The sequence below is a fragment of the Acomys minous genome, assembly GCF_964271855.1.
Source record: "Acomys minous genome assembly, chromosome: 12".
Lineage (NCBI taxonomy): Eukaryota > Metazoa > Chordata > Mammalia > Rodentia > Muridae > Acomys > Acomys minous.
The window spans coordinates 95,781,908-95,802,371 of record NC_140493.1 but is presented as its reverse complement, the minus strand read 5'-3'; the positions used below and the strand labels follow the sequence as shown (position 1 = coordinate 95,802,371).

Genomic DNA, 20,464 nt, shown 5'->3' with positions numbered 1-20,464 from the left:
ACACCCTTCCACCCGAGTCCCAGAAGGCGGGCCACCCCAGCTTCCCACAACACTAAAGAGCTAAAGAGCTTAACTCTAAAGGCCCAAGATCTGCTTCTCTTTCTACGTACTGCCTTAAATACTCCTCAACTCAAAGTCCCTCCCACTCTTTAATCCCTGTCAGCTGATTTCTTGCTCTGCCTCTTGACCTAGGTTTAACTTTATTAAATCCTGCATACAGGCAAACTCTTGGATTAAAGGTGTGTGCTAGAGCTCAACCAAACCAAACAAAAGACAGGTCTTCACAGTTCACAATCTCAGGGATCACAATGGGATTAAAGGCCTGCAACAAAATACATTTTGATTAAAAAAAAAAGTTAAAAAGAAAAAAAAATGCTTTCAGATGAGAAAGGATTATTGTATATGGTAGTTTTGTCCTAAAAGAAACAGTGTTCCAAAATGCACGTCAAAATTTTAAGACAAACCTAGAAAGGTTAGGCCCATTACAGAAAGTCTACATTGAAAAGGTGTATGAGATGTAAAACTTGAAAGATTGTATTGCATGATTTAAGTTTATAATCATGGCCTGTAGATGGCTCAGTTGATAAAACGCACTTGCCACCTCACAGCGCAAGCCTGATGACCAGGGTTCCATCCCTGGGAGCCTCTTAAGGTGGAAGCTGTCCTTTGACTTCTGCAGGCATGTGCCCCATCCACCATAAAGTAATAATAAAAATGTGTGACTTTATTATAATTAGACATTATTTTTGAAGTCCTAATAACATATTATTTTATTCTTATTTCATTGATCACTCTGGCCATTAGGAAGACACTACGGAAGCAAGAAAGAGAATACAAATACTCCAAGATAACTTTTAAATTTGACTTTTGGAGTTTTCTACAGCACTGTACATCAGTCCCTGCTGGGTGTGATGTCTCTACTGGACTTTGGTGCACGAAGGCTTCTCTTCATGTGGCAATATCTGGGGCTGCTGGCCCCAGCTACACCCATCCCAGAGTTCACTGGAAACCCAGTCCAGTTGACTTCAGAACCCTGGATGCCAACCAAGGCCTGGTCTTGGCAGCCCTCTGATCATCCACCTAAATCTAAACAGAACGGGCTACTCAAGACAGACACAGAGGGTGTTGATTACCGGGGGTCCTCTGCTTCCACAGAGGTCTTGGCCCCACTTGAGGAGCTGACTGACAGTTTACTTCCTTTCCAAGATCCCAATGCTTCGCAGGAGCTGGACCCAGAGGCCGAGGACCTTGCTGTTCTCCCTCAGGATCTGACCAAGAAGCTGATACCACCTGAAAAGCAGGCTCCCATTCTGCCACCACGGGTCAGAAGTACTGCCAGTATCATTGACGCTGCAGATAATCAGTTATATGAAGTTCTTGTTCCACCACTAGACAGCCAGAGTTCAACGGCAACCAAGTTCATTGTTTCCCCCAAGGAGTTGAAGAAAGATCTAGCTCAGCACAGGAAACTTGCTACAGTGATTGTTGGAAAACCTAGGATTCAGGAACAAGCCACGGGTGATTATTATGAGGGCCTGAACATGAATGAAGCTTATTCTTACAGTTTCCCACTGCAGTCCCCAGAGGATGGGGGCAAAGCTTCAGAGCCCCTAGAGCAGGTTGAATCCGACCAGCTGGAGACACAAACTCCAATTCCAGAGAATTCCCAGCAGGAAGCTCCAGATTATTTCCCACAGTCCTCTGAGGAAGCTGAACCTTTCATTGAAAAAGAAGATTTGGCTCATGATCAACTTTCTTCAGAGGTGTCAGTGCATCCTGAAATAAATGGTCCATTTCCAGATAGAAATGAAGCTCAACGCTTAAACTTGCCAAATGTTACAATGAATCCTCCTGACCTTGAGACAGTGACTTCAGAGGCAGATAAGGAGGCTCAAGGTACCCTGAGCCAGAAACAGGCCCTAGCCCAGTTTCCTGAGAGCCCTGAGTTGTTGGAACCATCATTAAGCCAAGAAGAGACCCCAGGTGAGATATTAGAGTTTCCCGAAGATCTTGACAAATCTGGTAGCCAACTGGAAGTACCATCTCTGCCTACAAAGCTCCCTGAAGAAATCAGCCCTCCAGTTGAGCAAGAGACTACAGTTCCGGTTCCATATTCCTCTATGCAGAATATAGTTAAAACTCCAGCAGAAACAATTCAAAATCCCACTTTGCCCACTATTACAGATAAGCCTACAGATGTGGAACTTACAATAACTTCTGAGCCTAGACAGGAAGTTGAATCATCTTCAGATGAGGAGACTCCAACTCAGACACCAGGTCCTCTTGGTGGAGCCGAACTTTTTCCTAGCCAGCAGCTGCCAGCTGAACTTCCTGAGTCTCCTGAGGGGGCTGAATATTCTGGAATTGATCTGGAGTCTTCAGATCAGCCTCAGGAGGACTCAGAGGAGGTAGACCTTTCTCAACATCTAGGCCCTGTTTTGGACGATGACTCTTCTTTCAGTGAACTAGAGCAGCCAGTTCAACTTTCTGAGTCTCCTGAGGAGGTAGAATCAGTTCAGCCTGCAGAGCTCCCTCCAGACAAGGAGGAGACTCTGTTTCAAGCTCCAGAGTCCCCTAGTGAGACTGCAGATGAAACTCTACAGTTTCATTATCCCTTGCCAAGTGGTACAGTTAGACCTGTGGATTTAGCACTTACCATACCTTCAGAATCTACCAAGGAGACTGAGTCTTCTCTAGGCCAGCAGGAGTTTACTGGTGAGATGGAACCCTTTCTCAGTGAGGAGCTGCCTCCGGCCCAGCCTTCTGAGACTCCTGGGGAGAGTCAATTTGAAAGCCAGCTGGAGGTACCAGCTCAAGCCTCAGAGTACGCTGAAGAGTTTAAACCTTTAACTGAACAGGAACAACAAGCTCAGTTTCCAGAGCATCACGAAGAGACAGTTGTCCCCCCAGGTCACTATCACGCTCTGCAATCTGGTTTGTCAAATGTGACTGGTCAACCTCCAGATCTAACGATTACCATCACAGAAAACCTCATAGGTATGGGAACTTCTGCCTACCACGAAGCGGCAGAAGCTCCTGAAGAGGTTGAATTCCTGCCAAATCAACAAGATGTTCTGTCTCAATCCCCAGAATCTATTCTGTATGATAAACCCCTAAGCCAGCAGGGAAACACAGCTGAAGTATCACAGAACTTTGAGGAAGGAGAACTCTTTCCAGACCAGCAAGAGGTTCCAGAACAGATTCTAGAGATACCCCAGGAAGAGGTAGCTCAATCTCCAGATCACCATGTGATAGAAGGTCCATCCTTGGGTCATGGTCAAGTTCATTCTCCAGCATCACACAATGTCCCAACTCATCATCTAACCCACTCAGATCAACATTCTCCAGGTGGCCAAGGGGTCCCAACCCAGCTTCCTGAAGAATCTTCTCCAAGTCATCAGGGGAGCTCAGCTTGGCCTTCAGTGACAAATATGTTTCATTCACCTGCAGATTTAGAGGCAATGTTCAGAACTGGACATTCAAAATCATATAAAACCGTAACTCTAAAGCCCTTTCTGGACAATGGATCTGTTCTATTTCCAAAGGAGGACTTACATCAACCCACTGAGAAAGGTGAATTTTCACAAATCCAGACCAAGGTCCGTTCAAAGCTTCCATCTGAGACCAAATCTCCAGCCTTCCAAGAAGCCATAACTCAGACAATACACCACTCTAAAGAGGTTGATCTTTCTTCCGCTCGGCAGGAAGCCTCACAACTACCCCCAGGTCACACTATGGGAGTAGGACATTCTTTACATCAACAAATGACTCTATCTCATCCCACAGACCTCCATGAGAATCTGAAACCATTTTCAGTGCTGAAGCCCACTGTGCCTCAGGCCTTAAAGGCCCCTAGGAAGGGAAAACTTTCTCTAACTCATAAAGTGATTCCACACCGCCCTCCAATATCACTGAAAAATATTGTAACTCACGTTCCAACACACAAGATGACAGTTCGAACACCAGGTCAGGATCGAAATGAGTATACAAAATCACCTAATGGTTCATTTCAGCCTTTGGACCTGGAAGTCCCTGAAACTTTGGAAATTATTCCAGAGGCTAAGAATTATATAGTGCTAAAGAGAACAACAGTAAATCCACAGGGTTTTCAAGTGAGAATTCTACATCCACATCGTGTTGAGACTCAGCACCCAAATCTATCTAAAACCACAGTTGAAACTTTGTATCTGGAACTTGCCATAAATACACAACCTGCTACTAAGGAGAAACTTGCTCAAACAATGCAGGAGACCACAACTCAAATGACCGAACCACCCAAAGAGGTTGTAGCTCAAGCTCCAGAAAATCATGAGGTAACAGCTCCAATACCAACTCAGGCTCAAGCTACGTATCCAACATCACCCAGTGTCTCATTTCAGCCATCAGCCCTGGAGCTCACTATAACTTCAGAGCCTACAAAAGAGGCTTACCATCCAACGATCCCTCCAGAACCTATAACAGTTCGTCCTCCAGAGCACCCTCTGGTGACACGTCCTGAACATGTTCACATTCAGCATCCAAACCCAACTGAAGCCATAATTCAGCCTCTATATCTGGAATTTGCCGTAACTCCGCTACCCACTGCTGAGGGAGAACTTCCTCAAACTCTAGAAGATAGCACAACTCAGATTACAAAGCCACCTATACAGGGTCTAGTTCTGGTCCCAATATATCAGGAAGTAATGGTTCCAACACCAAGTCAGGATCAAACTGAGTATCTAGTTTCACCCACTGCCTCATTTCAGCCCTTAGACCTAGAACTCACCACAAGTTCAGAACCTACCAGTGAGGACAAACATTCTGCAACTCCAAAGAATACGACTGCTCCTCCTCCAGAGTACGCTCATGTGACACTTGCACATCATGTTCCTGTTCAGTACCTGAAGCTAATAGAAGCCACAGTTCAAGCCCTGGATTTGGAACACACCATAACTCATCAACCTACTGCCGAGGGACAATTTTCTCATAGTATGCAAGAGAGCACAACTCAGGTTACGGAACCACCTAAACCAGTTGGAGCTCCAGCCCCAGTATATGAGAAAGTGACAGTTCCAACACCAGGCCAGGCTCGCGCTGACTATTCAACCTCACCCAGTGTTTCATTTCGGCCCTTGGACATGGAACTCACCATGAGTTCAGAGCCTACCAGAGAAACTAACTACCTTATAACACCCAAGAAGAATGTAATAGCTTCTTCTCCAAAGCACCCTATGGTGATACACCCAGAACAAGTTCACACTCAGCATCTAAATCTAACAGAAGTCACAATTCAACCTTTGGATCTGGAACTTACCACTGTGCCACAACCTAGTGCTCTGAGAGAATTTCCTCAAAGTATGCAGGAGACCAAAACTCAAATTTCAGAACCATCCAAAGAGCCTGTAGCTCCAGTCCCAGAATACCAAGAAATAGCACTTGTTGCTCCAGGTCAGGATCAGCCTGAGTCTCCAATTTCACCTACTCTCACATTTCAGCCCTTGGACCTGGCACTCACCACAGGGTCAGAACCTCCTAGAAAGACTCCCCACATTACAACTCCAGAAGAGACTAAAGTTCCTCCTCCAAAGAACGCTCTGCCAGAGCTGGTTCCCGTACAACACCAAAATCCAATTGAAGTCACCATTCACCCTTTGGATCTAGAACTTACTGTAACTCATCAACCTACTCGTGAGGGTGAGCTTTCTCAAAGCATGAAAGAGAACACAGCTCAGATTGCAGAACGGCCTAAAGGAGGCGTAGCTCTAACTCTAGAAACACAAGAAGTGATCGTTCCAATACCGATTCTGCAACAAGCTGCATATTCCACACCGCCCAGTATCTCACCACGGACTCTGCATGAGGATTACACGCCTTCTCAGGCTCCTTCCCGGACTTCCCGCTCTCCACATCCACCTGAGTATAGAGTTATACCTACAAGTTACCATCCGAGTATCCATATCGTTCAAGTTCCAGGAATGCCTCATGTCTTTAAAGTAAATGAGCCGATAGTGGAGCCTCTGTATTTCTTTTTCCTCAAATATACACAACCTAAACTCGGGCAGAAGACCCCAGCTCAGATCACAAAACCACCTAAAGAAGTTGCCGGTGACACCGTAGGGAACCATGAGCACGCGGCTCCAGCTCTGCCAGAGGATCAGGATGAGTCTCTGGCAGGTCCCAGTATCTCCTTACGGTCTGTGGATGAGGATTACATTCCTTCTCAGGCGCCTTCTCAGACTTTCCACCCTCCACATCCACATGAGTCTAGCGTTCCACCTACAAGTGACCATCTGAGTCTCTATATAGTTCCGGTTCCAGGGCTGTCCAATGTATTTAAATCAGAGAAGGTGACAGTCGCACCTCTGGATTTCTTTTTCCTCAAATATACACAACCTGAACCTGTGCAGAAGACCCCAACTCAGATCACAAAACCGCCTAAAGAAGATGCAGGTCACACCGTGGGGAACCATGAGGGCGTGGCTCCAGCACTACCAGAGGATCAAGTTACCATAACTCATCTATCTACTTCTAAGGGAAGACTCTTTGAAACTGTGCAGAAGATCCCCTCTCAGCCTGTACAACCACTTGAGCTTGTTACCACTGGTCCCTTGTTGGATAATATTAAAGATTCAGTGCCAGGTCAGCATCAGACTCAGCATACAATGTCACCTGAGTTCACAGATCAACGTGTTGATGTTGAACATGCTGTTACTGAACTATCTAAGACACAGAATGAACTTTCAGAAGCTTCAGCAAAGACTACTGCTCCTGCCTCAGATAACCCTGAAAAGATATTGCCACCTTCTGATAAGATTCGGTTTCAACATCCAAACTTAAATCAAGTGGTAAGTCAGGATTTGCACTCAGAATTTTCTATAAGTCAACAACCTAATACAGTGTTTGAACATTCTTCCCGTCTGAAGGAGACCCCAGCTCAGCCTTCAGAGACACCTATGGAGACTATAGCTCAATCTCTAGAGCATTATACGACAACAGTTTCAACTTCAGTTTATGTTAAAATTCAGCATTCAAGTTCACCAACTATTGGGACTGCACATTCTGAAGTCCCAACAACGACAGCTGCTTATTCGGAGGCTGCACATTCTAAAGTCTCAGAGACTACAGATCCCAATCCAAGGGGCCCTGACACGACACATCCATCTCCAGATCAGGTTGAGAAACACTATTCAAGCCCAGCTGACTCCAAAGATCAAAATTTGAACATGGAACTTACCATGAGTCCAATTTCTGAAATTTCTAATAGAGAAAAAGGTTCAACCATGGAACAAAATGCCTACATGTACACCAACATATGTGACTTTTGCTTGTGTGAAAATGAGACACTGTTGTGCATTCATCTCAGCCCAATGCGGAGACTCCAGCAAGTGCCTGTGCCAAGACCCAACACCTACAATAACATCTTTGCTATCTTGTAAGATTCACGCTTTCTTACTTTGTTTTACATTCTTCCTCATATGGCTGCCCCTTCCTCAAAGCCTTCGTGGACTTTCCTTGTCACCCCAGCTCCCGTTGACCTGACTTTCTGCTCTTTCCTTGGTTTGCCAACTTTTTATTGTCTTCATTTTTCTTTCTTCCCTCAGCGCACCTTTGCCAGTCTTTTATTTATGATAGCCCTTCTTTTTTCCGTATTCATTTTTATTTAGCCCCATTATACCATTGCTTAACCTTTGGTCTTCTGTTTCACTACACCCTCTTTATAATTTATTTCATTAGCGAGGATGAAACAGAGCGGTTAGAGTAGATTCCTGAACTAGACTCCCGGGGTTTGACCCCAGGTCTTTCGTGCAATAGCTCTGCAACTCTGGGAAGAGAGCTTAGCGGTGGATGAACTTCCTCGTCTATAAAATGGGGGGGGGGGGGTTGGGGCAGGGGGAGTCTGATAACTACTCTTTCCTAGGATTGTTGTGAGGGTTAGTTGACTACATGGCATACTTATCTTAGTTCATAGCGTACATGAGTGCCTGCTGTTAATAATTTGAAATCTCTCAGTTATGTCCAGAGCTCATTCTTACCCTTAGCTTCTTATATTTAGCATGTATTGTGTGCATTGCTTGGGGCTAAGAAGTATGCCACATATGTATAGCATTTTCTCTGGAACATGAAAAAGTAGATGGAGAAAAGGGGAACGTTACGTTAAAACTTTGTCTCAAAGAGTGTCTAATATTTAAATAAAGTAAAAATAGGGATGATAGCATAGGCAAAGGCATAGTTACAAGAATAGGGGTTTAGTAGAGTAGTCCACCAACAAAGCCTGAGTTAGAAAGTGATGAGAAATATTATGAAATGCTTTAAATATCAACTCCATCTTTCAATATGGAGAATCATTATACATTTCTAAGAATTACTGAAAATTTATTTTAAAAGGAACCTTGCTATATAGTACAGGCTGCCTCAGTCTCTCAAATGACAAATACAGGCATGCCATAACACTCAGATACAGGATTATTTTAGCATCTAAGTGTAGAGTGATCCAAAGGGGAGGGCTTAATTCTTGACGATCATGTAGAAAGACGTAGCAAAATCTAGTGTAAAGTGAGTGAGAGCTAAGCCATTACAGCAATTTGGGAGTTGGAGCAAATCCCCAGAGAGTAGGAGAAGATAGGATTTGGTGACTGACTAGAGTTGATTGATTCTGGCTTTGATCCCAGCACTCAGAAGGCAGAAGCAGGCAGATCTCTGTGAGTTTGGGGCCAGCCTGGTCTTTAAAGTGAGTTCCACACCAGCCAGGGCTACATGGTGAGACCCCCGTCTCAAAATTCAAAAGTTGAGGATTGAAGTGTGCCCCAAAATGAGCTCACAATTTCTTGATGAAGATAAGAAGGTCATTTTATCAGATAAACCCAGAAGTCAGGAACAAGGGCAGCTCGAGGGTTAGTGAGATCAGTTTTAGGCATTTCCTTTATTGGTGAACATAAAATTAGCTTGGGGTTGACTGGAGATGCCCACTGTCAAGTGAGCACATTTCTTTCTCCCCTACCAGAAGAAAAAGGATGTTTAAACTGAGCAAGAAAGTCTTCACTGAGAAGCAAGAACATAACTAAAAATAAACTTTGAAAAAGCAACCACAAAGCCGGGCGTGGTGGCGCACACCTTTAATCCCAGCACTCGGGAGGCAGAGGCAGGCGGATCGCTGTGAGTTCGAGGCCAGCCTGGTCTACAAAGCGAGTCCAGGACAGCCAAGGCTACACAGAGAAACCCTGTCTCAAAAAACCAAAAAAAGAAAAAAGAAAAAGAAAAAAAAAAGAAAAAGAAAAAGCAACCACAGAGTGTAGAAACTGAGCATAACTAAAGTATTTAGCAGAGTCTTTTAAGCATGTGCCACTCATGGATATATTCCCACTTGTAAAAATGTCATGGAAACCTGGTGTGGTGTGGTACCTACTATAATCCTAGTGCTTGGGAAATAAAGAATGAGAATAACAAGTTCAAGGCCAGCCTGGACTATACAGGTGAGATTCTGTCTCAGAATGGCCAGAGGGCTAGGAATACAGCTCAGTGGTAGAGTACGTGACTAATACACACAGTGCCCTGGATCCCATTAGTAGCACTATTTAAAAAAACAAAAAAAAAAAAGAGAGGGGAGGGTTGGGATAGATGGGGAGATTACTCAGTTGTTAAAATGCAGAACCCCATGTAAATGACTGGTCCATGTGACAGTCTGCCTGTAATTACATTTTTGAAAGCCAGAATCCCATAGCCCAGAATAATCTGTCTGGCCAGTCTACTGTATTGGTGAGCTTTTAGGTTTGGTTGAGAGACCCTGCCTCAGTAAAGTAGAAGAGTGGTTAAGGATGACGTCAAACTTGGGCCTCCACATGCACACATGCAAAAGGAGAACAAAAGGCACAGTCTTGATAGGATAATGTATAAACGTCACCCCATAGAGCCTGTCACTCTTCTGTGCCCTACCAACCATGACATAAACCCCACTTCCATTATGTGATGCAAAATGAAATTTCACTTGTATTTCTCCCAGATGAGCTGAAATTCCTTTCGCAGTGATTTTTTTTTTTTGCTTTTTTTTTCCTAATTGCTATGTCCAAGAACTATTTCCACACCAGAACATCACTTTCCTTAATTCTAATATCTTCATCTTTCCAACATCTACACAGGCTTCAACAGATAGACCTCGGGCAAGGTTTTAGTATTACCTTTAATATGATTTATTATCAGCTAATGGTGGTAAAAATTTGCCTATTTTACTGTTGAGTTATTAATCACTATATTAATATTTAAATTACACATATTTTTTTTACTGGTTTATAGAAGGACTTCATTTAAACACAAGTCATTTTGAGAAAAATACTTAGTAATCAACTAGCATTTTCTAATCAAGAGGCAGATCAGATTAGAAGTTCAACTTTTGAGGAAATGCCCTCCTGCTTGCACCAGCAGCCCTGCATTGTTAACTCTGCTCCCTTGGAAACTGGTGATCTGGAGATTAGAAAGTTGGTCATTTCCTTCGTTCTGCATTGAACACCTTCATGAGATGATTATTTTATTGATTCTGCTTATTCTTTTCCTATTTATTCAAGTATATGAACTATTTCTTCACAGAAATTTCCAAGGAAATGATATTTCTTACATTGACAAAAATGTATGGAAAGGATACCGTTGGACTGAGAAACTGTGAGTAGTATAGTAGTATATATATATATATATATATATATATATATATATATATATATATATCTTTCCAAATGTTATACAAAATATTGCATTAAGGCTTTTTTTTGTCCAGATTTTGAGGTCAATGTGTCTGAGAAAAGCTATGTCCTCATTGCACCCCAGTGAATTTCTATAGAATACGTAGCTAGACATGAAGGGTTAGGACAGAGGTAGGGAAGTTTACTTGTCCTAAATAAACAAATAAATGGGTACGGACTGTGAAGGAGAGATAAACCTGTTTTTTTTAGGATCCCAAGTGTGGGATCAGAACGGTCTTGTGAGAGAACAGGTGAGGTTAATCCACTAGAAGACCAACCACCTCGTGTGGGAGCTTGATTGTTGCCAGCTAAAAAGATCCCGTGAACGGACTCTGGGAGGAGATATATTATATATCATATATATATCATATATATATATTATATGAGCCCAGAACTGGATGCGGGGCTCATTGGAGACTTCAGATAGTTTTGGCTGCTCATCGCTCCACTTCAAGATGCTCCTAGAGAGAACCGGGAAGGCTCCGCGGGGCTCCGGCTCCTGCTGAGGTTCCGGGTTCTGGTTACTCCAGGTTCCAGCAGAAGAAATACTGCTGATTATGCCAGGAGAATCACTCCTCGGAACTGATATCTTTACGGATTTGTTATTGTGTTCCTTAATCGTCTTTTCCTGTTGGTTTGGTTAGTCAGGTCATAAGTAACGTGTGCTCGGTTAATAAGTTGTAATAAAATATATTGGTTAAGAAAATTGAGCCTACAGGACTGCATTTTTCTAGTAAGTGCCCAAGGGCTTGGGTGTGGCTCAGTGTTAGTATACTTGCCTAGTGCATGAGACTTTGAGTTGGAACCTCACCAGTGCAGCCAAAATTTTAATTCAAATGTTTATAGAGACAGATTTGTTTTCCAGTACAGCCGTCATTGATGATGACATTTTTCACGGTTACCAAATAAAGAAGGATGCTGGAACCTTCTCCGTGCCACCATCCCTCAGCTGTGAGGTAGCCAGTACTCTAAATTTGCTATCTATCCATCCAGATATGTTTGCATATAGGAAAAATAAGAGTGCCGCTGCTTCCCTCATCACTTTACATAAATGATAGCGTTTGGTAACTTGTTAAAGTTTCCTTTCCCATGTGTAGAGGTTTATACTATTCATTTCCAGTTCTGCAAACTATGCTATAGTATGTATACATCAGTGAGATCTTAGTGTTACCCTCCTGATGTTTAGAGACACTCTGATTTTTCTGTTACATGTCTGGATGTAACAAAGTTCCCGTGTACCTTAGTCAAGTGTTTCTGTAGACTAGAGACCCAGAAATAGAATCTTTAGGATGGAGGCCGTTGTATATATGAACTGATATGACATATGGCAGCATGCATTTCTTTATTTCATTTTACCAGTGGGTGTTCTCCATCTATTTGATGATTTTGATCCGGGCAACCTTTTAATTTTCCAGAATTCTCAGTGACAATAGCCTGACTGGATTACATAAGGATTCATTTGAAGGCCTGCTATCGCTCCAGGTTTTGTAAGTTAGTTAAGCATATCTATTTGTAAGTTACAAGTTATCTGTGGTTGAACAAGGGGTTTGAATCAGATAGATACTAACGTCTCTTCGAGCAATAAAATCCTGCAATTACTGACTGGGTTTGGCCGGGCTTGCCTGTAGTTCCAGCACCGAGGTGGTAGAAAACAGGAGGCTGCTGCAAGTTGGAGATGTGCATGGTCTACATAGTGGGTTTCATTCCAGTTGCAGGGCTGCTTGGCAACACCCTGGCTCTAAAAACATCATAAAAACAAATCTGCAGTTATGTCAGCCTGTGGGGATCTCAGCCCATCTCTAACATTAAAATACCTTCAATGCGTTTTAAGTTTCTCAAATCATACAGACTAGCTTCAGATAGAAGAACTCCATTTACAGAGGGAAACGTTAGTAAGATCTGAGCAATTACTGAAACCCACACAGCACAAGCCTTGTGTTCTAAGGCATATGCTGTATTATCGTGTCATACCTCAATCAAGGCTGATCCGTATTCTCATGTAGCGTGGCCCGTGCGTTAGGAGTGGTCTGGCACCTTTAGAGGACCTGTGCGGTGTCTTGTTTGTTGACATGACAGGGTGCCTGATAGGAACAACCTGCGGGAGAAAAGATTCATTTTGGCCCTTCACTGCAGAGGGGTTTTTGCTCATGACAGCTGGCTCCATTGTTTCTGGGCCTGTGTGTGGGCTTGCAAACCTAACCTATTTACTAGTTTAGCCTTTACTAAAAACAAACAAACAAAAGATTTAAGATAGCATAGTAGGATGTGAGAAATTAATGTTAACTTTGGGTAGTTGTATCAAAGAGAAGAAAATAGCCAACTACATTAATTTGAAGGTCATTAACCCAGAATGTTTTAACAGTGTTTTTCCTTCTTCTCGATATGGTCTCGTGTTGCCCAGGCTTGTCTTGCGCTTTCCAAATAGCCACAGCTGGCCTTGACAAATTCTTGACTATCTTGTCTCTATTTCCAAATTCTAGGATCACAGACATGCATTGTCACATAGTGTATGTACTGTGGGGATCAAATCCAAGGGTTTGTACGTAGTAGGCAAGCACTCCACCAACCACCATATGCCTATGGTTTTTGTTGCTGTTGTTTTTACTAGGTCTCACTGTGTAGCCCAGGCTGACCTTGAATTTGCAGTAGTCCTCCTATGTCAGCCTCCCAAGTGCTAGAATTGCATATGTGTGCTGCCTTATACAACTTCTTGTGACAATTTGATATGAATAAAATTGATGACGAAATATTAAGTAAGTAACAAAATGATAGATTACGTAAATAATGTTATTAAAATGATTAAGTCATTAGGAGAACAGGCTGGTATTACAGTTTTCAGTGTAAGAATACCCACGTTAAAATAGATATTGAAATAGTGGTTAGTGGCAGTTGGCCTTTTCTGTGTGGACTGGAGGCCAGCGGCTCCAAATGGCTGGCTTGCTCTGATTGGTCGGAGCTAACCGCTGCCTGGCGGGCCGTCAGGGCCCGGCACACACCCCAGCCAAGCAAAGAAGATGGTGAGCCAGAGCAGTGCCATCACCACAGGCGTGTGCGGCGCCCGCTTCACCGGGTGCTGCATCTACGTCCACCCTAAAAGGCAGAGTGACCCCACCTTCAAGAACAGGCTTCGAGAACGAAGAAAGAAGCAGAAGCTGGCTAAGGAGAGACCTGGGCTTTCCAAGTTACCTCACTTAAAAGGTGCTGAAGCTCTTTAGAAATTCTTCCTTGAGGAGATACAGCTTGGTGGAGAGTTACCAGCTCAAGGCGACCAGGAAGAGGGTGAAGACCACCTGACAAACTCAACTACTGTGTGTGGACAGACTCAGTAGCTGCTCCAAGTGTCACAGCGGACTCTTCCATCTCCAGTGTTCCGGATGCTTCTGACCAAGCTTCCAAGTATTAGTCAGAGAATTGTAAGTGCTCAGAGCTTGGCTGAAGATGATGTGGAGTGAGCCAGACATAAACATCATACAATTTCAGTGAAATGATTTAACAGTTAGCTGGGAAGCTGATCACGTCTGCGGGAATAAAGGCAGATACGCCTAAGTCTACCAAAGTGAATGTGCACTTTCAGTAGATCCATTGTCTGTCCTTTTTTTTTTCCCCCAGTGAAAAGTATTTTGATAGAGCTTTCTGTTTTATAAATACAGTGAGTTAACCTAAATATCATGGATTTTGTTTGTTCTTAAGACACACAATTCAAATGTAAATACTGTAGAGTATTACTTAGGTAGAAACTCCTGGTGATTCGTTTTAAAAGATTGGAAAAGAGTATGAAGGATGGTTGAGTAATACACATTTTTAAAGACTACTACTACATTTTACTGTAAGTCATAAAATAAGATAGAAACTTGTGTGTAAAAATAGAGCATTAAAATCTTGCAGAGACTGTTTATTTTGGTTTACTCGAAATGTGCAGTGTGTCACTGTTGTTAGCAATTCCATTCCTCCCTGGTGTTTCCTTACAAGCATCTGTCCACACCAGTGGCTTACTGTGCTCTGTGCTCTGGTTTCAATAACCTGGCTGCAAATGGCGCCAGGAATTAAACCTAGGCGCACCCTGACCTCGAGGGTGAGCTTTGCCTGCTGTCTGTTCACTTAGCTTCTTATATACAGAGAGGAACCATCTATCTGCTCGTGTCTGGGGTGCCCCTTCTCAGTGCGTGTGGATTGGTTCTGCTCGTGTCTGGGGTGCCCCTTCTCAGCGCGTGTGGATTAGTTCTGCTCGTGTCTGGGGTGCCCCTTCTCAGCGCGTGTGGATTGGTTCTGCTCGTGTCTGGGGTGCCCCTTCTCAGCGCGTGTGGATTGGTTCTGCGCATGTCTGGGGTGCCCCTTCTCAGAGTGTGTGGATTGGTTCTGCTCGTGTCTATAGGACCATCTCCAGCTGAGGATAATTTCAGAACAGCCAGGCCTTGCGATTGTTCATATTCTGAATTGCATCTTTTCCTGACTTCGTATTTCTCAAACCTCTAAGTAGAACCCTTTCTTTGTCAGGTGTTACCCATGTGAAGTGATTCTGTTACTGTTGCATAAGTTAACCAGAATCTTGTCTTTAAGGCAGTTGTAAGGGTCTACTTGTGCAAGTGTTGGCTCCCTTTTTTTTCTTCTAGCAGTGTATCTCTCCAGTCCTGCTGTGGACTGATTAATTTGGAGTATCATCTTGTCTGGCTAAAGTGGGCGGAACCTCTTCTCAGATAGCAGCTAACCACCTGGTGACTCAGGCTGTTTCTGAGTCAAGTGGGAAGACCTGTGGTCTGCGCTGTATCTGCTCACCAAGCAGCATTCCCTTGGAGCGGCTCGCTTGCCTCCAAGCCCTAGACTTGTTTTGGCTTTTCTCATCTTTTCTGTGGTTTTGCTTTGATGATGGTGGGAAGAATCTGAAATGAGGCTTTAGCCAGCTTCTGCCTCTGGTTGGTGTGTGGATAATTACTCTGGTATTTTCTGGTAGAATGCCAGAGCTGGAGGCACACATTTGAGACCTCTTCCATAAGCCCTTTCCGGGCCTTTTGATCCTAAACCCTTCAACACTGCTTTCTTGGTAGGCGTTGTGTGGTTTTGGAGGATGATGCTCCAAACAGGCCGGTTGAGTTTTGTGGGTGGGATCTTTAGTCCCAGGCAACATAGAGGTGGCTCATCAGAGATTGATTGCACTGCAGAGGACATCCTGCCTAAGCCCAGGTGTGGATAAGAGGACCAAAGAGAGAGTGGAGGTGGGCAAGGGGCTAGGAAAGTGAGCAGCAGGGCACTGGCTGGAGAGGTGGTGCTCTTAGTGTGCCCTGGGTGGCCCGGCTCCTGGAGTGGAGACGTAGGGATGCTGTCTTTACTTTGAGTCTGATTAAACCATGTCCGCTTACTTATTGGCAGCTGTGGGGCTCCCACATTGTGCTCTTCTGAGCACTGGCTGTGTTTGGTTAGAGACAATGACTTTGCTCTACAAAAACAAATGTTGAGCACCATCTCTTCTCACCTGAAGCTGAACAGGTGAAACCAGGAAGCCTTGGTGCTGGTCAGTGATGATGGAAGGCAAGACTAACACTCAAGTAGATGAAAACAGTTTCGTGGGCACTCTGGAGAGGGCCCGTACATGTTACGGTGTGTTGTCATGCCACTTGGGGCAAAGGTTATTGTTGGGTGCCATTGTTCTTACTTGACCGAAAACAACACTTTAAACAGCTGCTTGGAAAGGTGGTGTAAATATCCTTAATAGTGTAGTATGCACATACTCAGCAAAATCCAGGCGTTCTGTTGCATCTATCTCTATTAAGTTAGGTATTTATAGCAGTGTCCACCTGCCTTTATGACCATGAGCCAACCTATGAGCCAGGTGTTGATGAACTGACTGTTATTGATGGTTACTGCTGGAGAAATGGCGTAGAATTTAGTGTATGATGGTGACAGCATAACAAATCCTTTCTTCTAGGAAAAAAAGTAGTTATTGCTTTTGCCTCAGCTATATTAAAAGGTTTGGAGATCAAAAGAAAAAAGCAAAATAAATAGTGGTTAGTAAATACATACAAAAAGTTACTTGAAGTAAACATACCAGAAGTGCCCCTGTCATTCACTGATCAAACAATTAAAAAAAAAAGTGTCATGGCAGATCTCTTTAATTATAGGGTAGATCTGGTCACATAGTGAGCTCCAGGCTGGCCAGGGCTACATAGTGTCTAGAGACCCTATAAAATATTTTTTTAAAATCTCAACAACATTGTTGCCAAAGAGGTAATGCTTGCAGTATTAATTTTATTTGTTTAGATATAAGCATATACTATACTGTTCCATGTGGAAACTTGATTTCTAACCTTTACCCATAGGGTCCAGACAGTACATACATCTGTAATCCTTACTGAACTAAAAAGAAAAAAAATGACATTTTAAAAAGTGAATGGAGTTCTACTTTCAATTAGAGAACAGTAGGGAAGTGCATACACAGAGCTTTACATGGTGTTGAAAATCTTCCATCTGTGGGTGTGGTGGCGCACGGCTTTAATCCCAGCATTCTGGAGACAGAGGTAGGTGGATCTCTCTGAGTTCGAGGTCAGCCAAGGATACATAGTGAGAATTGATTTAAAAATCATGCCAAAAACATGCTCCTTCTGTAGACAATAAGAGGTTGACCATGGCTGCATCGGTCCTACCATGTATTGCTTTTGGTTTTGGTGTGTGTGGGAATCTTATGCTATGAAGTCATAAGATGAACTTCTTCCAAATAGGCCACCAAGTATGTGTCTATTTTATGAATATTTGAGCTTGCTGTGGAGATAGAGCTGCAGGTAAGAGCACTTGCTGCTCTTCAGAGGGCCTGAGTTTGGTCATCAACATCAGGGCGCTCACAACCTTCTCAACTTCTAGCTCCAGAGGATCAGATGCTCTCTTTGGTCCTCCAATTGCCTGCACACACACACACACACACACACACACACACACACACACACACACACACAGAGTAAAATAGTGGTTTAAAGTAATGAGGCCTGAGGAGAGGGCCAGGAAAGCCAGTGACCCACGTTTAGTCCTTAGAACCCACCGTACAGAAAAGCCAGATGCAGTGGTGTGCATCTTCAACTAGCCAGCTAGCCTCCAGTAAGCTGTGTAGCAGAAAGAAAAGACCCCTGCCTCAACACAGTGGAAGACAGGACCTGGCTAGAGCACAGAAGAGGAGAAAACACTTGAGTCTGGTTCCGGGAAGCTGTTGTTTATTCAACTCAATTTGAATAAAACCTTGAAGAGTCATTGGAAATCATCAGACAGGTCTTTTTGGGGATAATGTGGTAAACACTAAAAGCAAGAGTGGAGAAAAAAAAAAGCGAAACACATCAAAGCGTTTGAAGGGTGCCAGGGGCACCTGCAGAGCATAAGAGGGAGAGTGAGTCAGAACCGGGCCTTCAAGCCACGGAGCTAGGATGGGACCATGGCACTGTAACCATGCTCTGAGACAGCCAGGAACCTCAGTGTCACCTGGAGAACTGAGCAGAACTTTGTTCTGGAAGCAACCCACCCCCAGGTACCAGTTCAGTAAGTCTGGGGTACGGCTGAGAGTCGCAGTCTTCTGAAGCACCCAGGTGCCAGATTTGCGTTTGTAAACTCAGGAGGTTGAGGAGAAAGGACCACATTCTACATAGAAAAAAGCCTATTTCAAAAACAGAAGTCACTTACTAATTCTTGTTTTCTCAGGAAAGACTACTTTGAAATTTACCAGGGCCTGCAACTTATATTTTACACAAGAAGGTCATAAAGGTTGAGACGTTGAGGATAGATGCAGATAGGGTTAAGGACTCTAGAAAGTTCACATAGAAAGCCAAAGGTTTAGAGTGTCAGTTCTAAATTTTATTGTTTATTCATACTAATTAGATATGTAATAGCTAATCAAAACAATATTTCCCTTTTACTTTTCCTAGGGACTTATCGTGCAATAAAATACGCTACATTGAAAGAGGGACGTTTGAATCATTACCCTTTTTAAAGAAAATGTAAGTTACAAATATAACTCATTCGTATTTGGAATTTTATGATCCCATGCTACTTATTCTGATATACAATTAAAATTTTGCTATAGGAAGTAAGCAAGACTCAGAAGGACAAATATCACATGTTTTCTCTCACATGTAGAAGCTAGATTCACGCCAGTTTTTCTCACTGCTGAGGGCTGAACCCAGGGTCTTGTGCTTGGTAACCAATTACTCTATCAATGAGCTAAGCCCACAACCCTTAGATTTATATGTAAATACACATATATGTGACATAAAAGTAGAAGATGGAGGTTGTCCTATTGAGGGCAAGAAAGGAGTCTAAAAGGATGTAAAATAAGAGAGGATAATGGGAGAAAGAGAGACAAAATGTCATGTTTTCTATCAGTTGAAATCTAGATTTAAAGTGTGTGTGTGTGTGTGTGTGTGTGTGTGTGTGTGTGTGTGTGTACCCATGTAGATGTGTGCATATTCTCATGCTTGTATAGATTATACAACTTGAGTTCTATCCTTCCACCGTCTGAGTCCTGGGCCTTGAACTCAGGCTCGGTGGCAAGCAGCTGTGGATTTGCAGCTGGCACCTAGTGTGCAGATACCACAGCTGTTCTAAACACCTTCCAGTCTACAGGGCAAACCTACACAAGAGAGTGGGTCAGCCCAAAATTTCAGCGGTTACTAAGGTTATGGAACCCTCTCCTAGAGAAGTAAAGTCATTGAAAAATAAAAAGGATTTAGTTATCATTCACTGTAGTCAGTGCATTGGACATGTAAATATGAAGTATAACCCATAAGACAGAATCATCCACAGTGAGATTTTCTTAGTTAGTTGAGAAAACATTAAAACCATTTTGAGAAAGGTTATGTTTTGTCATATGTGTATTAGAATTATTGTTAAATGGTAACTGTTTGAAGAATAATTTTTCTTTTGGCCTATATCTTTTTAATTTTTAAAAATTATTTTAGGAACCTTGGATGCAATTTACTCACTGAACTGAGCTTTGGGGCATTTGAAGCATGGCATGGAATGCAGTTTTTACAGAAGTTGTAAGTGAATTAGAAGTTAATTAAGCACATGTAAGTGTGTGTGTGTGTGAGTGTGTGTGTGTGTGTGTGTGTGTGTGTGTGTGTGTGTGTGTGTGTTAAAAGCCCTATGAAGTATTGACTCACTGGCTGTAAACCCTGTGTGAACTGTGGAAAGTTTGTCTTAGGGTCCACTCATGCTTTCCCAATGAGGAAACTAAGGCACAGGAGGCCAGGAGACCTGTGTAAATTACAGCACGTGCTCTGCTTTCCTAGTCCTGACCTTCCACACAGGCACTACAAGTAACGCCACCCAAGCAGCATTCACTGGGCACTGTCGTGGGCCCCGGTGCTGTGCTCTGATGTGTGAATGCTTTCGGAAACCCCCTTGTGAGTTTCACCATGGTTCCTTCCCCCATACGTGCCCACACATTCCATTTTTGAAGCAAAACTGGGACCATAAGGAGGTTCTTCGATGCCTGACATCTTCTTTGAGGTCGGCTCTGGGTCCGGCCAGGAACTGACATGTCTCACTGTCAAAAGATTGTTTTTATTAATAAAACATCTTACAATGCTGCATTCATAGACCTCTGAGGGTTTTAAAGACCATCTGTCTGTCCTATCTATCTAATATCTGAATAGGCAAATATTGCTCATGTCCAGCTACTTACTATTATGTTTAACCTAGGAAACATACTTTGTAATAAACTAGACTAGTATCTGACATGACCACGAGTTCGCTTGGCTAAATATTAACTTGTATTACTTAATCAT

General features: G+C 43.2%; 1 protein-coding gene and 1 pseudogene across 3 annotated transcripts in view; both read left to right on the top strand.

Annotated features, from left to right (window-relative positions):
• LOC311579439 (uncharacterized protein) overlaps positions 1 to 20,464 on the top strand; it is a 54,174-nt gene that overhangs the window by 11,378 nt on the left and 22,332 nt on the right. For both annotated transcript variants that reach the window (XM_084749997.1, XM_084749998.1), the window contains 5 exons: positions 805 to 7,411; positions 10,558 to 10,629; positions 12,122 to 12,193; positions 18,602 to 18,673; positions 19,634 to 19,714. In XM_084749997.1, coding sequence (XP_084606123.1) covers positions 912 to 7,411; positions 10,558 to 10,629; positions 12,122 to 12,193; positions 18,602 to 18,673; positions 19,634 to 19,714 — 6,797 coding nt within the window. In that variant the 5' untranslated portion in view covers positions 805 to 911. The remainder of the gene's footprint in view (positions 1 to 804; positions 7,412 to 10,557; positions 10,630 to 12,121; positions 12,194 to 18,601; positions 18,674 to 19,633; positions 19,715 to 20,464) is intronic.
• LOC311579454 (mitochondrial import receptor subunit TOM20 homolog) lies at positions 13,721 to 14,242 on the top strand (annotated as a pseudogene). The gene has a single exon. The product of its transcript is annotated as a mitochondrial import receptor subunit TOM20 homolog (transcript).